Source organism: Zootoca vivipara, chromosome 6 (assembly GCF_965207765.1).
Source record: "Zootoca vivipara chromosome 6, rZooViv2.hap1.1, whole genome shotgun sequence".
Lineage (NCBI taxonomy): Eukaryota > Metazoa > Chordata > Lepidosauria > Squamata > Lacertidae > Zootoca > Zootoca vivipara.
This window is the reverse complement of record NC_142589.1, coordinates 92,819,987-92,844,652: the sequence shown is the minus strand read 5'-3', so window position 1 is coordinate 92,844,652 and position 24,666 is coordinate 92,819,987. Positions and strand designations below refer to the sequence as shown.

General features: G+C 48.9%; 3 protein-coding genes across 3 annotated transcripts in view; 1 reads left to right on the top strand and 2 right to left on the bottom strand.

Moving 5' to 3' along the window:
* APC2 (APC regulator of Wnt signaling pathway 2) overlaps nt 1-11,167 on the bottom strand; it is a 57,532-nt gene extending 46,365 nt beyond the window's left edge. The window contains exon 1 of the mRNA XM_035121054.3: nt 11,060-11,167. Coding sequence (XP_034976945.3) covers nt 11,060-11,113 — 54 coding nt within the window. The 5' untranslated portion in view covers nt 11,114-11,167. The remainder of the gene's footprint in view (nt 1-11,059) is intronic.
* A 1,969-nt stretch (nt 11,168-13,136) lies between these two features.
* On the top strand, nt 13,137-17,859 carry LOC118086013 (gap junction beta-5 protein-like). Its single transcript, XM_035117217.3, has 2 exons — nt 13,137-13,276; nt 15,351-17,859. The coding sequence occupies exon 2, from the start codon at nt 15,362-15,364 to the stop codon at nt 16,028-16,030; it is 669 nt and encodes a 222-aa protein (XP_034973108.1). The 5' UTR covers nt 13,137-13,276; nt 15,351-15,361; the 3' UTR covers nt 16,031-17,859.
* A 233-nt stretch (nt 17,860-18,092) lies between these two features.
* Nucleotides 18,093-22,676, bottom strand: RPS15 (ribosomal protein S15). Its single transcript, XM_035121055.3, has 4 exons — nt 22,626-22,676; nt 20,940-21,025; nt 19,717-19,951; nt 18,093-18,259 (listed from the first exon to the last, which is right to left on the bottom strand). Exons 1-4 carry the CDS (start codon nt 22,626-22,628, stop codon nt 18,146-18,148), a joined length of 438 nt encoding a protein of 145 aa, XP_034976946.1. The 5' UTR covers nt 22,629-22,676; the 3' UTR covers nt 18,093-18,145.
* Nucleotides 22,677-24,666: the final 1,990 nt, after the last annotated feature.

The window sequence follows — 24,666 nt, the reverse complement described above, 5'->3', positions numbered from 1 at the left end:
AGAGAGAGGCGGAGATGTCCGAAAGAGAGAAGGCGGGGAAACACAAGAGGCGAAAAGGCACACATTTGCCCCTAGAATCTTGTGGCAGTGAGTTCCGCAGGTCTCCCGTTCCGCCTGCCACTGTACCGATTTGCCAACCAATCACCCACACATCGTAGCGTTAGGAGACACGAGGGAATAAACCACACACCTCTCCCCTCTTCCCACTCTCTTTCTCAATTGCTCATAAGCCTCCTCCGCAAACTTCTCGCTCTAACCAAGTCATCCTCCCTCAAAGTGGCAAAAAAAAAAACCCACTCCAAAAAGACATTGTTGAGCCACAGATGTTATTCTCATCTAGCTCAACGGCCTGCAATGCAAGAATAGGCAGCTGTCCTTGACAAGGATCGAACCTGCAACCTTGGCACTATCGGCACAGAGTTCTAACCATGGGGTTCAGCAAGCCAGGGAAGGCCTTGGAAACGAGGCCTTATAAACAAAACTGAAACCCTTTGGTTTTTTGGTTTTTTTAGGTGGTCGCCCTTCAGCCGCCTTGAATCGCCCCCGGGGACCAGTTTTGCAGTATCCCTCCCCTTGTTTAAATTCAAGGGGATGGTTGGGTGAGTGGAATTTGCCCTTTTAAAATCAGAGAGAGAGAGAGAGAGAGAGAGAGAGAGAGAGAGTTGGGAGGTCTCAAAATAAATAAATAAATAAATAACCTTTCCTTTCCTTCCTTCCCCGCCCCCACGGAGACAAAAGGCTAGCTACCTTTCTTCAAAGCCTCATCCATCTTACATTAGAAAGAGAGTCCCTAGTGATTTGTCCCATACAGTGAATAAATCAGAGAGAAATGGTTGTTGTGTTTTTTTTTGAGGGGGGGGGAGAGAGATAGATGGGGAGGAAAGCAACAGAGGGCTGATGCCAGCCAATAGCAGCCCAGAACATGCTCTTGTGTAACCATGGCGACAGCCAATAGCTTCCAAGATGATGGATACACACACACACACACACACACACACACACAGAGAGAGAGAGAGAGAGAGAGAGAGAGAAAGAGAGAGAGAGAATCTCTCTTTCTCTGTCTCCCCCTCCTCCCAATAAATAGATTTGTTCCTGGTATGCCCCATCTTTAAGAATAAACACAGCTGAATTGGATAAGCCAGCCTTCCATTCTGAGCTGGTTTTGACTCGGGAGCTTAGATTTATTTTTATTTTTATAAATGGGGTGGGGGAGGTGGCAGAGAAAATAATGGGTGGCAGACGCCCCCCTGCCCTCACCGCCCAAAATTTTAATCTGCACCAGACATCTAAAGCACACCCAATGCATCGGTTCCCCACCTTTCAAAAGTATCCTGGGAACTGGAGTTTGTTCAGGGCGCTGCAATTTGCCGCTTCCTCCGAGGGGTGGATGGGAAAACTACAGTTCCCTTGGTCCTTTGTGTGCGTAGGGGAGGTCATGTTGATTATATACCGTAAAGCCCACATACACTGCTCGGAGGGGGTTAAGGATAAAATTGCACCCTTAATTTAAAGTGTACAGAAGGTTCAAAAACCATGATAAAACAGACTGAAACATATTAAAGCCCCTATGAACTTTCTAAATGCCTGGGCTTTAAAGGATACGCATTGGGTGTGCACATGATGTGGACTCTATTAAAACCCCTCTCTGCCCTTCTCACTCGCTGCCCTTTATCCATGGAGAAGGTTGGGGGAGAAGAGAGATGGGGAGGGGAGGGGCAGAGAGGAGGTGCACATAGGAATGATTCTTCAACATCAATTTTGCTGGACTGGTCATGGTGTTCGGATGCCTGATGATCGTCTTCCAAAGCAACTGCTCTATTCCAAACTTAAAAATGGAAAGCATAATGCTGGGGGTCAACAAAAGAGTTTAAAGACTCTCTCAAGGCAAATCTTTTTAAAAAAAAGTAATATAAACACCGACAACTGGGAAACACTGGCCTGCGAGCGCTCCAGCTGGAGAACAGTCTTTACCAAAGCTGTCCTGGGATTTGAAGACGCTCAAACTCAGGACGCAAGGGAGAAACGTGCTAAGAGGAAGGCAGACTTGGCAAATCCACACCGGGATCAACTCCCGCCCGGAAACCTATGTCCCCACTGTGGAAGGACGTGTGGATCCAGAATTGGCCTCCACAATCACTTACGGACTCACTGTTAAAACCATGTTCATGAAAGACTATCTTACTTGGCTACGAGGGATTGCCAAAGAAGAAGAGTAAACTTTCCTTCTTTTACATAGTGTATGTGCGAGGTTCCAACCCTCTAAAAGGAAAAAAGAAATGTAGAAAACCAAGATAGTCATTGGAGGTCAAATCTATTTTAAGACTGACTATTCATTATGAATTAATGTCATAAACGCTCCTGGGGAAAGCTTTTGGCTCAAGGCAACTGTCAAGCAACCATTCACACCTCCTCCAGTGCCGGGCAAACTCTAGATCCCAAAGATCTCCCTCAGATCACCCACCCTCCCCACTTCAGTTATTTTAAGCTCTAGGCAAATTAAAGTCATCAACCCCTTTGCGAAGACCACACACAGTCTCCTACTGGGCTGGATTCAGAGTAGACTCATTGGGAGAAAAGCACCCAGGTGAATCCCTTTCAATGGGCCCATCTTGACATTGGGCAGGGACTCACCAATTCCAATAGATAAAACTATTCTTAGCCATCTCACTCCTTGCTTTTTCCTGTAAGACCAATTGCAGTCATTAACAGTCGTCCACAGGTTTACCCCACCTATCAGCCAATCACCCATTCCCACCACCCTTCTGAGTAATACCCCTCCCCACCCTCTGACTATATATAAGGGTCTGGTGACTTCCGTTTCAGTGTATCTGAAGAAGTGTGCATGCACACGAAAGCTCATACCAATGACAATATTAGTTGGTCTCTAAGGTGGGTGGCGCTGTGGGTTAAACCACAGAGCCTAGGGCTTGCCGATCAGAAGGTCGGCGGTTCAAATCCCCGCAACGGGGTGAGCTCCCGTTGTTCCGTCCCAGCTCCTGCCCACCTAGCAGTTCGAAAGCACCTCAAAGTGCAAGTAGATAAACAGGTATCGCTCCGGCAGGAAGGTAAACGGCATTTCCGTGCGCTGCTCTGGTTTGCCAGAAGCGGCTTTGTCATGCTGGCCACATGACCCGGAACCTGTACGCCGGCTCCCTCGGCCAATAATGCGAGATGATCACCGCAACCCCAGAGTCGTCCGCAACTGGACCTAATGGTCACCTTTAAGGTGCTACTGGAAGGATTTTTTTTTTGTATTGACTACCACAGACCAACATGGCTACCTACCTGTAAATATAATATATAGTTAAAAAACAAAAACGGGGTCCCTCTGGGTCCATAAAAACAGGTCAGGGCGAATTTCCATTTGGGTGACTTTTTGCAAGTCCTTCAAAGTCTTACAAAGTTCAAGGGGGGGGGAATAAGCTAGATGCTTTCAGAACCCTGGACAGAGCAGATATCAAAAATCCCTAAGGTTCCCACTTGCACTACAAATTTAAAACGGTCTTGCCCCACTTTGAACAGCCAAGGCTTCCCCCTCAATTAATTCTGGGAATTGTGGTTTGGTCTGGGTGCTGAGAGCGGTTGGGAAATCCCTGTCCCCAAAGTTCCCCTGGAAGAGGGGGATGGATTTTTAAACCACTCTAATGGGTTAAACCACAGAGCCTAGGGCTTGCTGATCAGAAGGTCAGCGGTTCGAATCCCCGCGACGGGGTGAGCTCCCGTTGCTCGGTCCCAGCTCCTGCCCACCTAGCAGTTCGAAAGCACCTCAAAGTGCAAGTAGATAAATAGGGACCGCTCCGGCGGGAAGGTAAACGGCGTTTCCGTGCGCTGCTCTGGTTCGCCAGCAGCAGCTTTGTCATGCTGGCCACATGACCTGGAAGCTGTACGCCGGCTCCCTCGGCCAATAATGCGAGATGAGCGCGCAACCCCAGAGTCGGTCACGACTGGACCTAATGGTCAGGGGTCCCTTTACCTTTACCTAATAACTGACAAGGGCTGTTAGCTCAGGGGCTGGTCAGCTGCCTTGCAGGCAGAAGATCCCAGGTTCGATCCACTCAAAAAAGGACCGATGATGGGATCGTCCCTTCTCTGACCCAAAAGAATCAAAAGGTCTGACTGCGTACAAGGCAGATTCTTGCATGCCAAAGCTCTGGCGAAGAATGAGAGGATTTGGGTTGGAATGGCATTGTGCTATTGTCATTATAATTATTTTTTAACCATTGCAATATAATGACGACGACGACGATTTATTATTTATACCCTGCCCATCTGGTTGGGTTTCTCCAGCCACTTTGGGCGGCTCCCAACAGAACACTAAAAACACGATAAAACATCAAACATTGAAAACTTCCCTAAACAGGGCTGCCTTCAGATGCCTTCTAAAAGTCAGATCGTTGTTTATTTCCTTGACATTTTACGGGAGGGCGTTTCACAGGGCGGGCGCCACCACCAAGAAGGCCCTCTGCCTGGTTCCCTTCCACCTCGCTTCTCGCAAGGAGGGAACTGCCAGAAGGCCCTCGGAGCTGGACCCCGGCGTCCGGGGTGGAGATGCTCCTTCAGGTATACTGGGCCTGGACCATTTAGGGCTTTCAAGGTCAGCATCAACCCTTTGAATTGTGCTTGGAAACATACTGCAAAAGCATCCAGGTTTTGAGATTCAAAAGGATCAAGAGAGACGTCTCGCTTCCCCCCCCACACACACTCCTCCCCCAACCAATAAATAAATTGATATGGGCATTTGTGCTTTACATCTCCCCGCCAAAATGCAGAATTTGGAATTAAGTTTGTGGCTGGGGAGGAGATCGAGTGAACATATTAAACTACAAGCTCAAGGGTCTTAGTTATCAACCCAGATGTTCCGGAGAGATTAACAGCCTGCAGGAGATCCCATCTGCCAGCCTCGGGGCCAAGCTAGCGCCACATATCTATCGTGGCATATTAGATGCAAGAGAAAAACATTGGGAGAGTTAAAAGAAGAAAATCACGAGCGTTAAAATGAAATTGTAAAAGAGGAGGGGTATATTAAACAGAAGGGCATTAAAACAGCAAAGAAAAAGGGTTATCCAACTCAGAGCAGACCTATTGAAATTGACCTGTCTGCCCATTAATTTAAATGGATCTAGGACTGACGTTAGACACTATCGATTGGTTTGCTTTTGCTTTTAGAAATCTGCCTCTGATTTGCTTCTAGATTATTGTTCCCCTCATCAAAGGACCCTGGGAACTGTCGTTTGGTAAGGGTGCCGGGAATTGTAGCTCCATGAGCAGGGAAACTACAATTCCCAGGATTGTGGGGTTTTTTTTATTGCTTTTAAAAAAAAAGGTTAAATGGAAACATTGCATTGCTCAGTGTTAAAGCAATAGTTTGTTAAGCAATGCCTTAACTTCGATCAACATAATCAAATATTTAGGGCTGTGGGGGGTTATTTAAAGCCCCCACAAAAATAAACATATATTGATGGAATGTTTAATTTCTATACCGGCTCTATGGAATAGAAATGTTTCTAAGCGGTGTGCAGAAAACTGAAGTACACACATACACCCGGGAGAGGGAGAGAGATGGAGGAAGGAGGGAAAGAAAGAAAGAAAGAAAGAAAGAAAGAAAGAAAGAAAGAAAGAAAGAAAGAAAGAAAGAAAGAAGAGAGAGGAAGGAAGGAGAGAGAAAGAGAGAAAGAGAGAAAGAGAAAAAAAAAGAGAGAGAGAGAGAGAGAGAGAGAGAGAGAGAGAGAGAGAAAGAAAGAAAGAAAGAAAGAAAGAAAGAAAGAAAGAAAGAAAGAAAGAAAGAAAGAAAGAAGAGAGAGGTATGAAGGAGAGAGAAAGAGAGAGAGAGAGAGAGAGAGAGAAGGAGAGAAAGAGAGAAAGAGAGAAAGAGAGAAAGAGAGAAAGAAAGAAAGAAAGAGAAAGAAGAGAGAGGAAGGTAGGTAGGTAGGTAGGTAGGTAGGAAGGAAGGAAGGAAGGAAGGAAGGAAGGAAGGAAGGAAGGAAGGAAGGAAGGAAGGAAGGAAGGAAGACTTCACCAAGGCTAAATCTAGCCAGTGCTGTTATGATTAGTCATATTCTTTCATTTCAAGGGATCTACTCTTGAGTCCAGAGGGAGGGACCAGATCCAATGGCTTCAAGTGACAAAAAAAGGAGACTCCAACTAAACATTAGGAAAGAACTTTCTGAGGGTAAGGGCCATTCAGCAGTAGACTGGACTCAGAAAGTGGCAGATTGTCCTTTACTGGAATATTTCAAACAGAATTTGGACGGCCAATTCTCATGGAGTCTTTAGCTGTGATTCCTGTACTGCAGGGGGGAAGGACTGGATGGCCTTTGGGGGTCCCTTCCAGCCCCGCCATTCCATGATTCTGTGAAAGTTGGATGGGGGGGGGCAAAGAAAAAGGAAGAGCATCAAAACAAAAGAACTAAGTTAGTGAAGAAACAAAGAGCAGGCGTCATTAAGATGAAAGGAAAGAGAGAGGGGGAACAAGAAGGAGAGAGAAAAAATATCCCAAAGGAATTAAATCTGATCTAATCTGGATCTAGTCTGGATTTATTCAGCTGCTTTATCGTATTATTATTATTATTATTATTATTATTATTATTATTATTATTATTATTATTATTATTCTCCGTTCTACTGGTTTTGGATTGTTGGAAGCTGTCCTGTTGGGTTTTTTTTTTACAGAAATAACTTTTAAAATAAAAAGCAGAAGCAAGTATCTAGATGAGATCTTGTGGGAAAGGAGGAAGGGAATTAAAATGCAAAAGGGGAGAGGGAATTTAAATGAAAGGGAAAGAAAAAGAAGGGAGAGGAGGAAGAAAACAGAAAAAGAGCAAGAATTGAAAAGGAAAAGGACCTGAAAATGGTAAAAAAAAACGCTTTAGTGCCTGAATCTTTTAGGGCCTGGAGATGTTCCAGGGAAAGGGGAGAGGGGCTAGTCTTTCCCCCCCCAATACACTCACACCCTGCAAACCCCCCAGGGGGGTTAAACAAACAGGCTGTTGTTACCAGCTCCTGCTAATTGAAATTTCAGTCAAGATCCAGGGCGCAGGAGGAGATTAAAGGAGGGTAGCCGAGAAAGAGGAAACCCAACTCTGGCAAACAAAGGGGCCCTAGGGAGGAGAGAGAGAGAGGAGGGGGCATCCAAGCCCCCAGAAGCAGCCCCCCTCCCTCTCATGTCCTGCTTAGAGGTAACATATCCCAGTTTGACAGTTGCGAGGCAAGGTCAATGCAATTGCTGGATAGAGCAGAGGAATCAATATATCATCACACCCAGACACGACATGCAAACACGGTGATGCTGGAGAGGGGAGGATCCCCCCCCCCCACAGAGGATGGGGTCACCATGGCAACCGGGCCTGACTGGTACCCAGCTTTGCCTAGATCTCCCCTCCAGAGGAGGAGGGCAGGATGCAGCCAGCCTGCTAGAGGATGGGGAACGGGAGGAGGTCATGGAAATGATGGAAGGAGTAAAACAGACCCCCCCCAGCCCACCCACCCCCCAAAAAACCTATCAAGGAAACAATTCTGTTATTGTTTACAGGGAAGAAGGGGGAAGGTAGAAGGGGTCCCGTCAACCTAGAGTCATAAAAAGGAACAGGGTTGTTGTTGTTTTAATTATAAAAAGTGTGTGTATCTCTCAGTGGCTTCCAAGGGAAAGAATTAATGTACGCCTCTCACGTGCAAAAGGAGGGCGACCGCTGCTTCTCTGCACGAGTCCCTGCTTTGCTCTGGTCAGCCTCTGTGTACAGAGATGGCTCTCTGCGCATGTCCCACATACAAGGGGCTCTTCTTGCCCTGCGGATCCATCTCGCCTTCTCACCAGCCTCTCTGCATGAGTCCCCGGTTCTTTCCTATCCGCCTCCACTGGGGATGAAGTACTCTGTTAAATCTCTCTACTGGGTTATCCTGGAGAGGCGGACACAGAAGAATCTCCACCACAAGAGAAGAGGTGGCCTGTTGCATCTCTGGATGAGCAACTCAGGGCTTTGGATATCTCCCCTTCCAGACCTGCTTCCTACGTCCGAGACCCGCCTGCAGCGGCACGGGGTTGGGCTACTTGGAAGGCGGTTAGCTCTCTGAAAGCAAACCCCTTTTTGTCTTAACACTTGCCTTCCAAATCCTTTCATTTGGAATGCAGAGAATGTCTCCTTCCTGAAACTCTGGGGCACTGCTGCCAATCCGTGCAGGCAAGGCAGAGCTAGATGGGGGATAAGGCAGTCTATTATGATGTTGGCCGCCCTGAGCCCAGCTCTGGCTGGGGAGGGCTGGGTACAAATAAAATATTATTCTTATTATTCTTATTCAGAACCCTCCCTGAATCTGCTGTCTTGTTTTGGAGCACTTGTTCAGAAAGGTTTCTCACAGGCTATTTAACAAAGGCCAGTCTTTTCCAAAGCCAATGCAATTCTGGGCTGCATCAATAGGAGTATAGCATCTAGATCAAGGGAAGTAATAGTACCACTGTATTCTGCTCTGGTCAGACCTCACCTGGAGTATTGTGTCCAGTTCTGGGCACCACAGTTCAAGAAGGATACTGACAAGCTGGAACGTGTCCAGAAGAGGGCAACCAAAATGGTCAAAGGCCTGGAAACGATGCCTTATGAGGAACGGCTTAGGGAGCTGGGTATGTTTAGCCTGGAGAAGAGAAGGTTAAGGGGTGATATGATAGCCATGTTCAAATATATGAAAGGATGTCATATGGAGGAGGGAGAAAGATTGTTTTCTGCTGCTCCAGAGAAGCGGACATGGAGCAATGGATTCAAACTTCAAGAAAGACAATTCCACCTAAACATTAGGAAGAACTTCCTGACAGTAAGAGCTGTTTGGCAGTGGAATTTGCTACCAAGGAGTGTGGTGGAGTCTCCTTCTTTGGAGGTCTTTAAGCAGAGGCTTGACAGGCATATGTCAATAATGCTTTGATGGTGTTTCCTGCTTGGCAGGGGGTTGGACTGGATGGCCCTTGTGGTCTCTTCCAACTCTATGATTCTATGATTCCTGGAAAGAGTAAACACCAGCCTCTCTTTCTCCCCACCCTAAAAGAATAAATAAATCCCACCTCAAAGTTCACGTGAGCACAAAGATGCCCAGTGTCTATGCAGGTAACTCTAACCCTGAGACAAAGGCTTGTCTGAGGGCCTCCTGGCCTATGATCAGCTTTGTAACCAGTGAGATTGCTGTAGGATCTAGTTATCTTTCCGGGGGGCGGGAGGAATGGGAGACAAACCAGTTTCCTTTGGGATGCACCAGATTGTCGTTCCGAACCGAGGGCTCAGAGGTTGACCTAAGAGTCAGCAAGTGCCGAATTCGAATCTTGTCTCTGTCTTGAACTCACAGTGGTTGGGTTGAGGCTTACCTTACAGGGGTGGTTGTTAATACTAATACTAATTTGATTTATACCCCACCCACCTGGCTGGGTTTCCCTAGCCACTCCGGGCGGCTTCCAGCACATATAAAAACATCATAAAGGATTGCTTAAGGATTGTCTCTTTATATCTACTGAATGTAAATGTAAAGAGGCTTTAGCTAAGTGGCAGAGCACCCATGCCAGGTTCCAGACTTGGCACCCCCCCACCTTAAATCTTAGAGAGCTGCTGCCAGTCAGTGTGGGCAATATTGAACTAGATGGAGCCATGGTCTAAAGCAGCGTTCTGTTTATTTCGGCCTTGTAGTTCAAAGCTACGAGGGCCAGAATCTTTCTTTATTTTCAAGGTAAGGTCCGTGGCTCAGTGGCAGAGCACCTGCGTTTGCATGCAGAAGGTCCCAATTGCACCTCAAGTTGGGGCTGGGGAAGAGGTCTCCCTGCCTGAACCCCCTGGACAGCTGCTGCCAGTCAGTGCAGACAGCACTGAGATAGGTGGAACCATGGGGTACCAACTCCGTATAAGGCAATTGATGCAATTCAAAGAGCACACATTGTTATTATTATTATTATTATTGTGCATCAAAGGTCCCCGACTCTGCGTCTTACAACATGCAAAGTCACTCCAACAGCTAAATGGAGCCTCCTGGGTGAGGGCAGTCTACCGCAAAATGCCTGGGATGGCAAACCAGGGGCGTTCCGCTGCCGTCTTTGTTGTCTGCATCGGTTTTTCCAGAGGGCATGTGTCCAACCGCTTTTGGACACAGAACGCTCTATTAGATGGGCTGTTTTTTGGGCTGGATCCAGCAAACCCATTCTGAACGCTCGCTTGTTTGATTTTTCTTTTCTTTTCTTCCAGGGCGTTGGTGTCATTTGGCTAAACTGTCTCTTACGGAGACATTCTTCTTCGGCCCCTCTCTCTTTGCCTTCCCTATGGACGTTAGCCAACCGGCCAAGCCTTTTGGACGGGGCAGTGGGGGTGGAGGGTGGGGTGGGGGAATATGGCGCTCCTTTGGTTTGGACCAACATCAAATCTACACACACACACAGAGACACACACACTGCCTATTGCATCCCCAAATCCCTGCCAACACACCTTTGTCTGGGGTTGTCATCACTAGGCAACAAAAATGCAGAAAAACAGATTCCCGTCCCTCGTCCTTTATGCAGGGAGGGGGTGTTTGTGTGTCTGTATTCTCGACAGATATCTCAACAGCAAGATGGATGGATAAACAGATAGCAAGACAGATGACAGCTAGCCAAAGGAGGTTGCAACAATCAAAGCACAATATTGGCAATAGTTTAAAACACACGCACCAGTGTAACACAACTGAAATGCGATTGTGGCTCTGGGGGACGCAGCAGCGTGAACAAGCCCAGGCTCGGAACCGCAATCTGGACCTTGCAAAATTAACCCGCCAACCGTCCCTGCCACCCCCCACAGCTTGCACCCTACCCAAGCCCCGCATTTTTGGCTCCCGGTTCCCCCAACGATGCAGGGCTGGTCCCTGGTTTCATAAACCCCCAAACTGAGAGACCAGTGGTTGCATTAGAAAAACACACACAAACAAACAAACGCACAGACTGCCGCTTTTTGTTTGCCATCGATGGCTATGGTTTGAGAGCAGAAGAGAGAAAGCACCTTGGAAAAGACAGGTGCACCTCTTAAAAAAGCAAGCCAGCGAAAGGAAAAAGGCAAAGAAGGGGCCTTACCTCATCACCGAAGAAGATTGAATGGAGGAAGGACAGAACCCACATCAAGCCCATGTATTTCTCTGCATTCTTCGCCACCCTTTGGCTGATTCTCCCCTCCCTCCCTCCCTCCCTGCTGGATGCAGATGGGCTTGGCTCATTCTCGCTCTGGCAAGGACGGAGGCGGCAGAGCTCTCAAGCGAGCGCTAGGGAGCAGTGGAGAGCCAGTCCGCTGGGTTGCTAGGGGGAAAAATGTGGCTGAGAGAATATTGCTGGAGCCAAAGTTGGAGGAGGAGGAGGCTGCAAGGCAGTCTGCAAATTTTATTTTTATTTTCAAAATGCCCACCCACCTGTGCCAAATGCATCGCCAGGTGGTTCTGGAAATGTCCCTTTCCTGAAAACTCTGGGGAAGGGCCAGCGGTCAGCATAGATGTTCCGTGGCACTCTGGGGTGTCCAGAATGGCACCCTGGGCGTGCCGCAGGCAACCCTGGCCTCTGTCCCTCTTTCCTTCCCTCCCTCCACTGCTGCCCTCTCGCGTCTCTGCCTCCCAAAGGCTTGCGAGGCCGTTTGTTGCAGCAGCCCTGGCTACAAGCTCCGCAGGCGAATGGTGCCTCTGGGGCCGGCCAGGGGGTGTTTCTCAGGCCCCTGTGGGGCAGTGTGAAGAGGCACCTCTCTTTGGGGCAGAGGGGGGCAGCTCAGAGATCGGGGAAGGGAGCTGCGGCTGCCCAGAGGTCTCCCAAGGAGAGGGGAGAGAAGAGGCTCTGCAGGCAAGGGGTGACATAACTGGGCTCCCAAGCCCCACAGGGGTGCCGCAGAAAGACTGTGTTGCTCTTGCACTCGGATCCTTCTGTGGCGGGGGCTTCATTTGGGGGGCATCTGACCGGCCACAGTGAGAACAGGATGCTGGAATAGAAGGGGCCCCGTTTGGGATCGGCCTTACCCTTTATTTGCCCAATCAACCTTTGAAAAGTCTGCGGAACTGCCGCTGCTGCACCACGAAACGCTGGCTCCACATTTCTAAGGACTCGATCCTGTCGTGTGGCAGCACTTCGACTTTGGAACTCCCTGACTCTTGATGCCGAGCCTTTGGTTTAGGCAAGCCTCCCCAGGAAATCAGCCCTGAGTGCTCACTGGAAGGACAGATCGTGAAGCTGAGGCTCCAAGACTTTGGCCACCTCATGAGAAGAGAAGACTCCCTGGAAAAGACCCTGATGTTGGGAAAGATGGAGGGCACAAGGAGAAGGGGACGACAGAGGACGAGATGGTTGGACAGTGTTCTCGAAGCTACGAACATGAGTTTGACCAAATTGCGGGAGGCAGTGCAAGACAGGAGTGCCTGGTGTGCTCTGGTCCATGGCGTCACGAAGAGTCGGACACGACTAAACGACTAAACAACAACCCCAGATGCTCAGAAAGTCGGTGCGAGTTTTAATCTGCTTTCAGCCCACACGTAGCTTTTTCCAAGGTCTTGTTACTGTTTTATTTTTTCCTAAATGACTTTGTGGGCCTTTTTCTTTTTTAAAACATTCCAGCAGCTTATAAATTTTACGAAACAAATAAAACCGGGCCTATTCCGATGTTGTTCTGGCTGCGAAGCTGGAATTTGCATTTGCCTGCTCAGGGAACTAAACACTTACAGTGGTACCTTGGTTTTCAGAACAGCTTACCGTAGTTTATGAACAACTTGGATGAAGAACACTGCAAGCCCGGAAGGAGGTGTTTTGGTTTGTGAACTTTTGCCTTGGAATAAGAACATGTTTTGCTTCCGGATGAGTGTGTTCCATTTGTAAATTGAGTCCCTCACCGCTATGGGAAAGCACGCCTAGGTTTAAGAACGCTTTGGTTTAAGAACGGACTTCCGGAACGGGATTAAGTTCGTAAACCAAGGTATATCCACTTCAAACTGCAAAGAACAACCCTTCCTTCAGGTGTTGCTTAAAGAAAAAGAAGGCCCTTCCCTCCTCCCCAAAGTATTGAGCACGCCTGCCTTTGTCTCAACTGCTTCAAACCCATTTAGACAGGAATCCCCACCCTTGTGCTGAAGCCGTGGCCTTGTTTATATCAAAATACACCCACAGGAGAGATTTCCTGCTGCCCTTGATCCCAGGAAGGGCAGCTTCAGAGAGTACTTCTGACCGTCTTCATGCCGTTTTGCCCCCTTTAGGAGATAAAACCCAGACCAGCCTCGAGAAACAAATCTACAGCGCCTTTCAGAACCAGAGAGACCCGCCCGCCAGGTGAGCCCTGTGCAGACTTTGCTTTATTCCTTCAATCTCTTTTTAGAGCTAAAGCAGAATAGCTTTTCCTTTTTCTTTTTTAATGTCTCTAGTCCTGGGCTGAGCTCGCCAGTCCTTTCTTCAAAAATGGTACTTGGGCTGAACTGTTTTGAGGGACGGAGCAGCTTTCGTTCTTGCTTTTCAGCCAAAACAGGGGTCATTATTTGTTACAGGTAGGTAGCCGTGTTGGTCTGACGTAGTCGAAACAAAATAAAAAAAATTCCTTCCACTAGCACCTTAGAGACCAACTAAGTTTGTCATTGGTATGAGATTTCGTGTGCATGCACACTTCTTCAGGGATCATTATTCTCTTGCACCCGACATGGTGCGGAGGGGGAAGAACCGCAGAACGCATCCCTCTGCACCCCCTCCAACTGGCCCTAGTAACTCTCCTGAGGCCAAGCCCCACCCCGGATCTGCTTTGCGTCCTCCTTGAGTTTCTCTGCTGGGCTGGAAATGTGTCCTGATCCTGCCTCTGTTTCAACCTGGATGAGGATTTCCCAAACTTGGGTCTCTCCAGCTGCTTTTGGACTACAACTCCCATCATCCCTGCTAGCTAGGGATGAAGAGAATCGTAGTCCAAAACCAGCTGGAGAGACCAGAGTTTGGGACACAACTGATCTGGTCCAACCACTCTGAAATACAGAAATCTTTCACCCAATTTGGGGCTCGAACCCACAACCCGAGGGACCCAGGTGGCGCTGTGGTTAAACCACTGAGCCTAGGGCTTGCTGATCAGAAGGTCGGCGGTTCGAATCCCTGTGACGGGGTGAGCTCCCGTTGCTTGGTCCCAGCTCCTGCCAACCTAGCAGTTCGAAAGCACCTCAAAGTGCAAGTAGATAAATAGGAACCGCTACAGCGGGAAGGTAAACGGCGTTTCCATGTGCTGCTCTGGTTTGCCAGAAGTGGCTTTGTCATGCTGGCCACATGACCTGGAAGCTATACGCCGGCTCCCTCGGCCAATAATGCGAGATGAGCGCGCAACCCCAGAGTCGGTCACGACTGGACCTAATGGTCAGGGGTCCCTTTACCTTTACCCACAACCCAGAAGTCAGGAATCTCATGCTCTACCGGACTGAGCTATCTGCAACAGAAGTCCCTGTTAGGGAGAAAAGAGGACATAAAGAAATATAATAATAATAGATAATAAAGCAATAATTGCAGGGAAGTGGGTGGCGCTGTGGTCTAAACCACTGAGCCTCTTGAGCTTGCCAATCAGAAGGCCGGCGGTTCGAATCCCCGCGACCATAGAGCGCTCCCGTTGTTCTGTCCCAGCTCCTGCCAACCTAGCAGTTCTAAAGCACACCAGCACAAGTAGATAAGTAGGTACCAAGCGGCGGGAAGGTAAACAGTTTCCGCGCACTCTGGTTTCCGTCACGGTGTCCTGTTGCGCTGGAAGCCGTTTCGTTGTGCTGGCCACACAACCCGGAAAGCTGTCTGTGGACAAATGCTGGCTCCCTTGGCCTGAAAATGAGATGAGCACCACAACCCCCTAGTCACCTTTGACTGGGCTTGACCACCCAGGGGCCCTTTACCTTACCTTTATATATTATTTTATGTATGTTGGAAGCCATGAAGAGTGGCTGGGGCAACTCAGATGTGGGGGTATAAATAGCATACCTCTACAGGAATAGCATACCTGAGGTGGGACCCAGGTGGCGCTGTGGTTAAACCACTGAGCCTAGGGCTTGCTGATCAGAAGGTCAGCGGTTCGAATCCCTGTGACGGGGTGAGCTCCCGTTGCTTGGTCCCAGCTCCTGCCAACCTAGCAGTTCGAAAGCACGTCAAAATGCAAGTAGATAAATAGGAACCGCTACAGCGGGAAGGTAAACGGCGTTTCCATGTGCTGCTCTGGTTTGCCAGAAGTGGCTTTGTCATGCTGGCCACATGACCTGGAAGCTATACGCCGGCTCCCTCGGCCAATAATGCGAGATGAGCGCGCAACCCCAGAGTCGGTCACGACTGGACCTAATGGTCAGGGGTCCCTTTACCTTTACCTTTACAGGAATAATAATGTGAATAATTTTGATTGCAGTGGAAAGACCCATGGAGACAGAAGTGTTTCTGACCCTCCTGAGTGGCACCAGCGGGCACGTGCCCAGGCTGTGCCGAGCCGGCCTGGCCCTCCTTGCTGCGGTCCGGCTCGGATCCCTGGCCCTGGGTGCGAGAACCCTTTGGCGGGACGAGGCAGGGGACCTGCGCTGCGACACCGGCGCCCGGGGCTGCCTCTTGGCCTGCTTTGACGCCGCCTTCCCGGTCTCCCCCTTCAACCTCTTCCTGCTGCAGATGGCCAGCCTCTTGACCCACGGCACGGCCTGCTCCTGCGTTTTCTGCCCGCCCAGCTGCCAGGGGAAGAGCAGCTGGAGGCCGGGCCCAGGACATGGCAAGAGGTGGCTGCAACAGTTGAATTGGCTCAGCCTCCTGGCCAAGGCGGCCCTGGAAGGGATCTTCCTGGTGGCTTTCCATGGACTCTACGCTCGCTACCCGTCACAACTCCACTGCCCTCCATCCACCTCCTGTCCTGACGGTGTTCTGTGCACCATCCAGCAAGCGAACTGGAAAGATGCATTCAACCTCTTCGTAGCTGGGGCTTCCTGGGCCTCCGTTGCACTGTGCCTCCCCGGGTTGTACACAGCGGCATCCGAAACCTTTCACTGTGCACTGGGCCCAGGGAAGAGTCAACTGGAACGGCCCCTCCTCATCCCAGATATTTGACACCTCCCATCCGGCCAGCACCGACCAGATGTCTGAAGGAGCGTCTCCACTCCCACCGTTCAGCCCGGACACTGAGGTCCAGCTCCAAGGGCCTTCTGGCGGTTCCCTCCCTGCGAGAAGTGAGGTTACAGGGAACCAGGCGGAGGGCCTTTTCCGTGGTGGCCCCCTCCTTGTGGAACGCCCTCCCATCAGAGGTCAAGGAAACGAACAACGATCTGACTTTTAGAAGACATCTGAAGGCAGCCCTGTTTAGGGAAGTTTTTAATGTTTGACGTTTTATTCTGTTTTTAATCTGTTTAGAGGCTTTCCAGAGTGGCTGGGCAAACCCAGCCGGATGGGCGGGGTACAAATAATAAATCATTATTATTACATCACCAGCTTTGACTGGGAGCACCTCTCCACCTGAGAAGGGCCTCTTCTAGCATGGGCCACCTGACCTGGAGATGCTGGGGGCTCCACCTTCTGCATTCAAAGCAGGTGCTTTGCCACTGAGCTATGGCCCTTCTCTTAGAAATATTCCTAGTCCTCCTACTTTCTGAATGGGCTGATTTAAGCAGGACGTCAACTAGCGCCAAGCCAGCCAATTGCACTGTGGAGCTCACTATTGTCCATACTGGATGGAAGCAACGGTTCTCCCGGGTTTCAGGCAGGGGGCCAGCCCTAATTGGAGAAGCCCTCAGGGTCCTTCTCATAGCTGCCAAGTTTTCCCTTTTCTCACGAGGAAGCCTATTCGGCATAAGGGAAAATCCCTTAAAAAAAGGGATAACTTGGCAGCTATGGTCCTTCTGCGGACAAAACCCTACACAAATCTGGAGTGCAGTGCCTTGTACGCCTCTTTCCTGCAACCCAGCTGGTGATGAACATGCTCTGCTTTCCTTTGGTAGAAGAAGAGGAGTTTGGATTTGATATCCCGCTTTATCACTACCTGAAGGAGTCTCAAAGCGGCTAACATTCTCCTTTCCCTTCCTCCTCCACAACAAACACTCTGTGAGGTGAGTGAGGCTGAGAGACTTCAAAGAAGTGTGACTAGCCCAAGGTCACCCAGCAGATGCATGTGGAGGATCGGAGACTTGATCCTGGTTCACCAGATTACGAGTCTACCGCTCTTAACCACAACACCACAGGGTCTTGTTGCCTGGGCAGCCCAGGACTTCCAGACACACTGTCCAGGCTTGTGCCCCTCCTGGGGAGGGGGGGTCACTTCGGTGCTGCTAACCCAGCAGTTTGACTTCAGATGCCAACGGCGACTGCTTTGCAACGCTCCCACGTCAAGATTTAGGCTCTGAATGGAATCTGGGGGTTTTGCACAGCCTTAGGGTCAAGTTGGGGGGGGGGAGGAGAGATTTCTCGCCTGCACAGCCTCGTTCTCCCTTCTCCTTGCCGCCTGGTTGCATGTTGAATATCCTGCCCCCAAATTTTCACAGCTCCAGGTTGCTCTGAGTGAATCCAACCCAATCTGAGATGACCTGGGGCTACTGTGACCCATTCCAAATAGGGAGCTCATCTTTAGCTGCTACAAGTTATCAGTCTTCAGAATTCCACTTTCTCTTCAGGGTCACTTCAAGTTAGTTTTCTGGGCAGGAGGGTGGCTGCATCTTATCTTTAGTCCTCGTGCATCTGGTATGAGCCCCAAGGCACACACCCGCCCTGTCTATATCTATAAAGTGTTGAAAGGCATACAAAAATGCATCTTGAGAAATGTAGTTTTTCCTCAACAACTTCTGCATTTGCCCTCTGCCCTGTATCGGGGAATTATTCATGCCTGGTGTTTTACAATTTTTAATATGCCAAAAGCTGCCCAGAGTTGCTGGGGAATTATTATTATTAACCTAGTCCTCCTAGTTACTGGTGCTTATTTTGTCAAAGATATAGAGCCCCACATTTCTATAGACAGCACAACTCAGAAATTCTACATTGGTGTGGTCAACATGAGAGGAAAAATCCCAGTGTCATGAAGTGAAATCGGGTTTTCTTGTTGCTACTCACCACCGCAAGTGTAATTCAGAGAGCGTAAGAGAAATTGTTCGGGAATGCCCCTTATTCAAAACCAACACAAGCAATATTGTTGGGAAACCCTTTTATTTACACGATAGACACAACTCTTCCCAAATTCCCTTACTTCAGAGGAATGAACCGAGAAGAGTGGGTGGCCCCGATTCCAGGTCGGCCGTGCTTAACGGGCTTGTAAGTGATGGAGAATTCTCCCAAATAGTGGCCAATCATTTCAGGCTGAAAGAGAAAGGAGCAAAACGAGATTTCTTAGCACCCTGGCAATCTTTCTGGGGCTGTGATGAGTAAGGGTTTTTTTTGTTTGTGCATATGAACAGCATCTGCAGGAGAATGCTAACGTTCTGCCTGAATTTTTAAAGGGACAATATGTTTTCTGTTCTTAAATATAGGGCTCTTGGGAGACCTTGGGTCACAAGCAACTAATAAATCGAACAAGAAAGAAATAATGTATTCAATATATTTACGAAGTGCTTTCTGTGAAACGACTCAACCCTTACGCAATTGCAAGCTTAGCTTTGGGTCAAGGATGGTGAAAATGGGAGTAAAACAATCACATCGTAAGAACAGCAAAGTTTGGAGACGGAGGCAGTTAATTCCAAGAGGAATGGCTAGATGGTTGGCAAAATTGCTTTCCTTTACCTGGGGGTTTACTGAACTGCTTAGAATGTTTGTGGGTTTGTTTGCTTTAAAAACCATCAAGTGGTGAATGCATTTTGTTAAATGAAAATAAATGCTGAGAAAAGTAAATGGGTGACAAATGTGGTCCACATTAGACCTTAAAAATCCCTATCAGTCTGTATAGTGAGATCTGAGACTTGGTATTGGGAGTCAAGAGGAGTTTGTGTTGTGCTGACACAGAAAATTGGGCAGTGACTGGCAATGCAATTTCTACAACCGCAGAATTTCCCAATTTTGCTTTTGCAAATCTGGGAGATGCTGATTTTTTAACAAGAGAACACTTTTAACCTTAAAGCCATGTTGACATTACTGCCTTAAGATTAATCAGGCATCAACGTACTAAATTCATTTGATTCTTCAGTTTGCAAGCTCTTTTAATTACAATTTCTGAGAGATTCCAAACTTACGACCCTTGTGGTCTCTTCCAACTCTCCAATTCCGGGCCCAATTCAAAGTGCTGGTCTTGACCAACAAAGCCTTAAACGGCTCAGGACTGCAAGACCTCAAGGACCGCCTCTTTCCATATGAACCTACCCGGACCCTGAAATCATCTTCTGAGGTCCTTCTTCATATTCCGGACCCTGAAATCATCTTCTGAGGCCCTTCTTCATATCCCTCCTCCTCGAGAGGTCCCGAGGGTGGCAACACGAGAGCGGAGCCTTCTCTGCAGTGGCTCCCTGTCTGTGTAACGGTCTCCCTAGCGAAGTTTGCTTGGCGCCTTCATTATACACTTTTAGGTGCCAGGTAAAAAGTTCCCTTTTAACCAGGCCTTTGGTTGATCTGATTTACATCCTGTGTCCCTATAAAATGTGTTTTTGTTTTGTTGGGGGGCTATTGGGTTGTTGTTTTTATTTTTATTATGTATTTTGTGGTTTTATATCTTGATTTTATTCTGTGAACCGCCCTGAGACCCTCGGGTATAGGGCAGTATATAAATTCAATAAACAATAATAATAATAAGAAGAAGCTGTTCCTCCCCAGTCACCAGCCCTTCTCACCTTGATTTCTACCTGGTTGAAGGTCTTCCCATTGTACACGCCAACCATGCTGCCCACCATTTCCGGGAGGATAATCATGTCTCGCAGGTGGGTCTTGACCACCTCTGGTTTCTCCATGGGCAGGGCCTCTTTCTTGGCCTTGCGAAGCCGCTTGAGGAGGGAGTGCTGCTTGCGGCGCAGGCCGCGGTTGAGCCGCCGGCGCTGGCGGGCGCTGTACAGCTGCATCAGCTGCTCGCTGGGAATGGAAAAGGAAAGGTCAGGCAGAAGTTAAGAGCGCCAGTGGGTGAATCCCAGGTGCCCAGAGGGGGTGGGAATCAGAGTAAGGACAGCAGTGTTTGGAATCAGCCAGGTGCATTTCGCACCTGGATCCCAACCACTTGCAACTAACGGAAGATGCCTGGAATCTTCACTACCTGGGAATTCTTGGATCCGGACCATTTTCACACAGTAACACCCCACCCTGTAGAATCCTATCCCTTATATTTTAGCTGCACAGTCAGAATGGATTTCTGGAACCAAAATGCTTTTTTTCCTGTGCAGCCTGAGCAGCAACAGTGAATGACATCATAGTGAATTGTTGTTGCTTGTCTTCACTTACCGCCCCCCCCCCAAGCTGCCCTGCTCACAGTTGCGAAGAATAGTCTTATGTTATGAATGGTCTGTGTCACCATTAAGAAAGAGAGATCAGAAGAGGCCAATATAGATGGGGACTGCCCCTGGATCAAGGGATTTTCCTTCTTTTAAGTTCTCAAAGCTCTTAACCTAAGCTCAAGGTTGTCCTCTGAACTAGCCGGATGTTTGACTGAGAATCAATCACAGTCCATCCTTTGAAAAATAAAGACTTTTGAGCCGTGTTGCCCCCAAATGGACATTCCATTTTGGCGATGGCAACCTTAGTTAAGGAGCCATTTGGTACCTAGATGATATATCTGAGTTTCTAACACTGGAGACATAATTTCCATTTTGCCCCATCCACCAAATTCCACCCCAAAGATGGTCACACACACCCTCCAGAAGACCAGCTAAGCCCCCGAAAAAGGTCTTGGGTTCAGCCCTTTGGCCCTCTTTAAACTAATGAAGCTTTTGCAAAGCTGGCAAGTTATGGGCAACCATTTCCACCAACCGCGGCAGCATCATTCAGCCGACTGTGGACGAGGGGAGATGTAGTACGAACAGGGGACAGGCAGGGTGTAAAGGATGGCAAGGCAAGAGGATTCTCTTACTAGGACATGTCGAGGAGCTGGTCCAGGTCAACACCGCGATAGGTGAACTTCCGGAAAGTACGCTTCTTCTTCTGCTCCACTTCCGCCTGTCCAGGGAGAGGGGGAGAAAAGGCGCTCACATCAGGGAAATACATAAGCCCACTTCATTCTGCCCTCACCCAAAACTCTCCAACACAGAGAACACACCTGTAGTTTTCCTCAACCTGGCATGCCTTGCCAGTTTGAGAGACAGTATAGGGCAGTGGTTAAGAGCGTTGGACTGGAACCTGGAAGACCAGGGTTCACATCTCCCCCTGGAGCTCACTGGGTGAACCCGGGCCAGTCACTGACTCTCAGCCTACCTCACAGGTTTGTTGTGGGGATTAAACAAGGAGGGGGAGAAAGTCATGTAAGTCACAGAGAACGCCCTGGAGGGAAAAAAGTGGGATATAAAATGAAGCTAACATCTAAACCGGCACAGACAAGGCTCCTGACTTGGAAAAGAAACTGCTGGCGCTTAAGGCCTCACTCTGATCATTCTCAGAGGCAATGCCCCACAAAGACCCCAAAGGGCCCGGATGCAGGGACTGAAATGCAGCTGGCTGGCTTGGTTAAGAGTGTGGTGTTGATAATGCCAAGGTTGTGGGTTCAATTCCCATGCGGGTCACCTGCACTGCAGGGGGTGGAACGAGATGGCCCTCAGGGGTCCCTTCCAACTCTACGATTCTATTAAACCCCACAAGCCACTCTACTCATGCTCAGAGGCAGTCTTGTCCTGTATGAACGCCACTAGCACCCACCCCCTATTCTCTGAAGATGGGAGACCTGGACTTCATGACAAAAGTGCTGGGGCTTGCTGGAAATCTGCTCCTATTCAGAGACCATGTTAACACCCCCTCCCGCCCCAATATTTGGACGTTATCTGTGGCTGCCCTGCTTGCCATTCTGCACATACTTGGGAGAAAAAGGCTTTAAATATCTTTAATGTGATTCCTGCATTGCATGGGGTTGGAACGGATCATCAGTCTCCCAACATGTTTGCCATGCAAACATGCGGCAAAAGATTAAGAAATGGATCCTCACGTGCATGTTTAGGTTAAAAGTGAGTGCTGGGTCTGAAAAGGTTGAAGGGCCTGGACTAGCTGTTCCTTGGGGGTCCCTTTCCAGCACTATGATTCCTCTCCCCTCCTGCCATATCTGAAAATGGTCCTTTCTCGTGCTGCCGCCTTGCTCTGGTCACTCTACTCATGCTCAGAGACAGTTTCCTTAAGTATCCCGTGCCCTTTGAAGATAGCTTTGAGAATACAGGCCCTGGAGCTTAAGCCTTGCTGGGCGCTCTACCCATGCTCAGAGACACAGTTTTCTTAAGAGCCTCCTCGCCAGGCACTGGAGCTTAAGCCACACGGGATCAGGCGCTGCCGAGACAGCTATGGTCGTGCCGAGGACCGCCCCCCCCGGCCAGGCTTAATGCTCTCCATCCTTCCCAGGCCTGGGCCTGGGCCTGGGCCTGGGCTACCCTGCTTCTCCATTCATCTCGCCGTCCGCCGGGCTTCCCACCCCGCTCACGCCCTCCTGCCCCCGACGGTATAACCGGGGCCCGACCCCACTCCGCGAACAGCCCAGTCCCGCCGGCCCCCGCCGCCCTCCTCCGGCCGGATGGAGCCGGATTGCGCGGCGCCAAAGAGGCCCGCTTCAGAAACTGCCTACCATCTTCGCCGCAGTCTCCTCCAGGAAAAGGCCGAGATCCCGCGCGGTTCGCTCCTAGTCTCGCGAGAGCCGGCAGCTTCCGGGCACCGAACGGAAGGCCTTTCGTAAGCGCACGCCCACCGCCGGCTTCAAGGGCGCTCGCTTCAGCCCATGGAGCAGGCGAGCGGCTCTGTGCGCATGCGCGAGGTTCTTAAAGGAGCCGCGGGCAGAAATATGTCGGGGTTCTGCAACGTGGCGCCCTCCGCGTGTTTAAAACTGCTGCTGGAACTGCAGCCCAGATATTATTAGGGTGAAGGATGAGTAGTAATTCAAATTAATAAAACAATTAATTACTACTATTAATAACAGCAACACTACTAATACAGTTGGGTCTCCCTGCCTTCCACCCTAGCTTTCCAACAGGCACCAATGATTCCTTTACCACACGCTAACAGCTCCAAGCAAGAGGAGGGGCAGCCTGGCCAATTAGGGGACAGGACAGAGAATCAGCTGTGATTCGTGCATTGCAGGGGATGGACTAGATGGCCCTTGGTGTTCCTTCCAACTCCATGATTCTAGACCCTCCATTTGCTACAGGCGATCTGCTTCCAGCATTCTAAAATGGATATAAAGGGGCAGGTTCAGAAGAACAGCTGCTTGGTATTTCAGACTGGGAAAGATCAGTCTGAAATCAATCCTTTAGTGCAGACAATACTAAACCCCAGGTTCAATCCCATCATGGTGGCAAGAGCATTGGTCTAGAACCCGGGACAGATAAGGGTTCGAACCCAGAGCCCTGGAGCTCGCTGGGTGACCTTAGGCAACTCACTCAATATTTTACGGTTGCTAGAGGAACCCTAGCAGTGGAAACAGAGAATCACATTTGCCACCTTGAGCTCCTTGGGGGACAGGTAACCTATAATTATTGTTGGTATCTGTCTCGAGAGACAATGGAGTGCGCCTCTGGGGGTGTCTATATTAATGCTTGCTTGTCAGTACTTGACATTCGTATGGATCTCATGGCACAGACATGTGAGAATGCATGGGAGCGATTTTAGTTTGATTGGAGGGCATGCTAGAATAGCAAATTTGAGTGCATTGGAGTATTGATGTGTCTTGAGCATGCAAGGCGGGTGTGTGAGTGAAACCGGTCTCTGCGTTTTTTGCTGTAGTTAAATTAAGTTGTGCAAATTGCTGAATAGGGAGCTGGGCATTTAATTGGATCGATTAATTTAATGGGGTGATTGATTGATGTATGGTGGTGGGGAAGAATGAGGTGGTTTTTGTTTGCTTCATTGCCAATCAGGTTTTCGTTTTTTGTTTTTTTTATAAAAAAAGGTGAAATTTATACTTTTTAGCTCATTTTCAATTATTTTGCTTCCTGATCTTTAAAGGATGCTTGGATTTAGTCCTTTACTATGGATTTTCCTTGCATTTTTTGCAGCTGCTTTTTATGTGGCAATGTTTGATACTGACAAGGATGCTCTATTTCGTTACGTTTTACAGAATGTAGAAATTCCCTCCCTTTTCGTTTTGGCATTTGCTGTCTGTTTAATATGTTTTAACCTATGTTGTAAACCGCTTAAGTGTTTTGTTTAACTTGTTGTTGTTGTTTAGTCGTTTAGTCGTGTCCGACTCTTCGTGACCCCATGGACCATAGCACGCCAGGCACTCCTGTCTTGCACTGCCTCCCGTAGTTTGGTCAAACTCATGTTCGTAGCTTCGAGAACACTGTCCAACCATCTTGTCCTCTGTCGTCCCCTTCTCCTAGTGCCCTCAATCTTTCCCAACATCAGGGTCTTTTCCAAGGATTCTTCTCTTCTCATGAGGTGGCCAAAGTATTGGAGCCTCAGCTTCACGATCTGTCCTTCCAGGGAGCACTCAGGGCTGATTTCCTTAAGAATGGATAGGTTTGATCTTCTTGCAGTCCATGGGACTCTCAAGTCTCCTCCAGCACCATAATTCAAAAGCATCAATTCTTCGGCGATCAGCCTTCTTTATGGTCCAGCTCTCACTTCCATACATCACTACTGGGAAAACCATAGCTTTAACTATACGGACC

Excerpts from the sequence above, each read along its gene's own strand:
- LOC118086013 (XM_035117217.3), top strand. The coding sequence starts at position 15,362 with ATGGAGACAGAAGTGTTTCTGACCCTCCTGAGTGGCACCAGCGGGCAC.
- RPS15 (XM_035121055.3), bottom strand. Across the intron at positions 19,952-20,939 it reads CAGCTCCTCGACATGTCCTA|CGAGCAGCTGATGCAGCTGT; the intron begins GTAAGAGAATCC and ends TTCCATTCCCAG. Across the intron at positions 18,260-19,716 it reads TCAACCAGGTAGAAATCAAG|CCTGAAATGATTGGCCACTA; the intron begins GTGAGAAGGGCT and ends TTTCTCTTTCAG.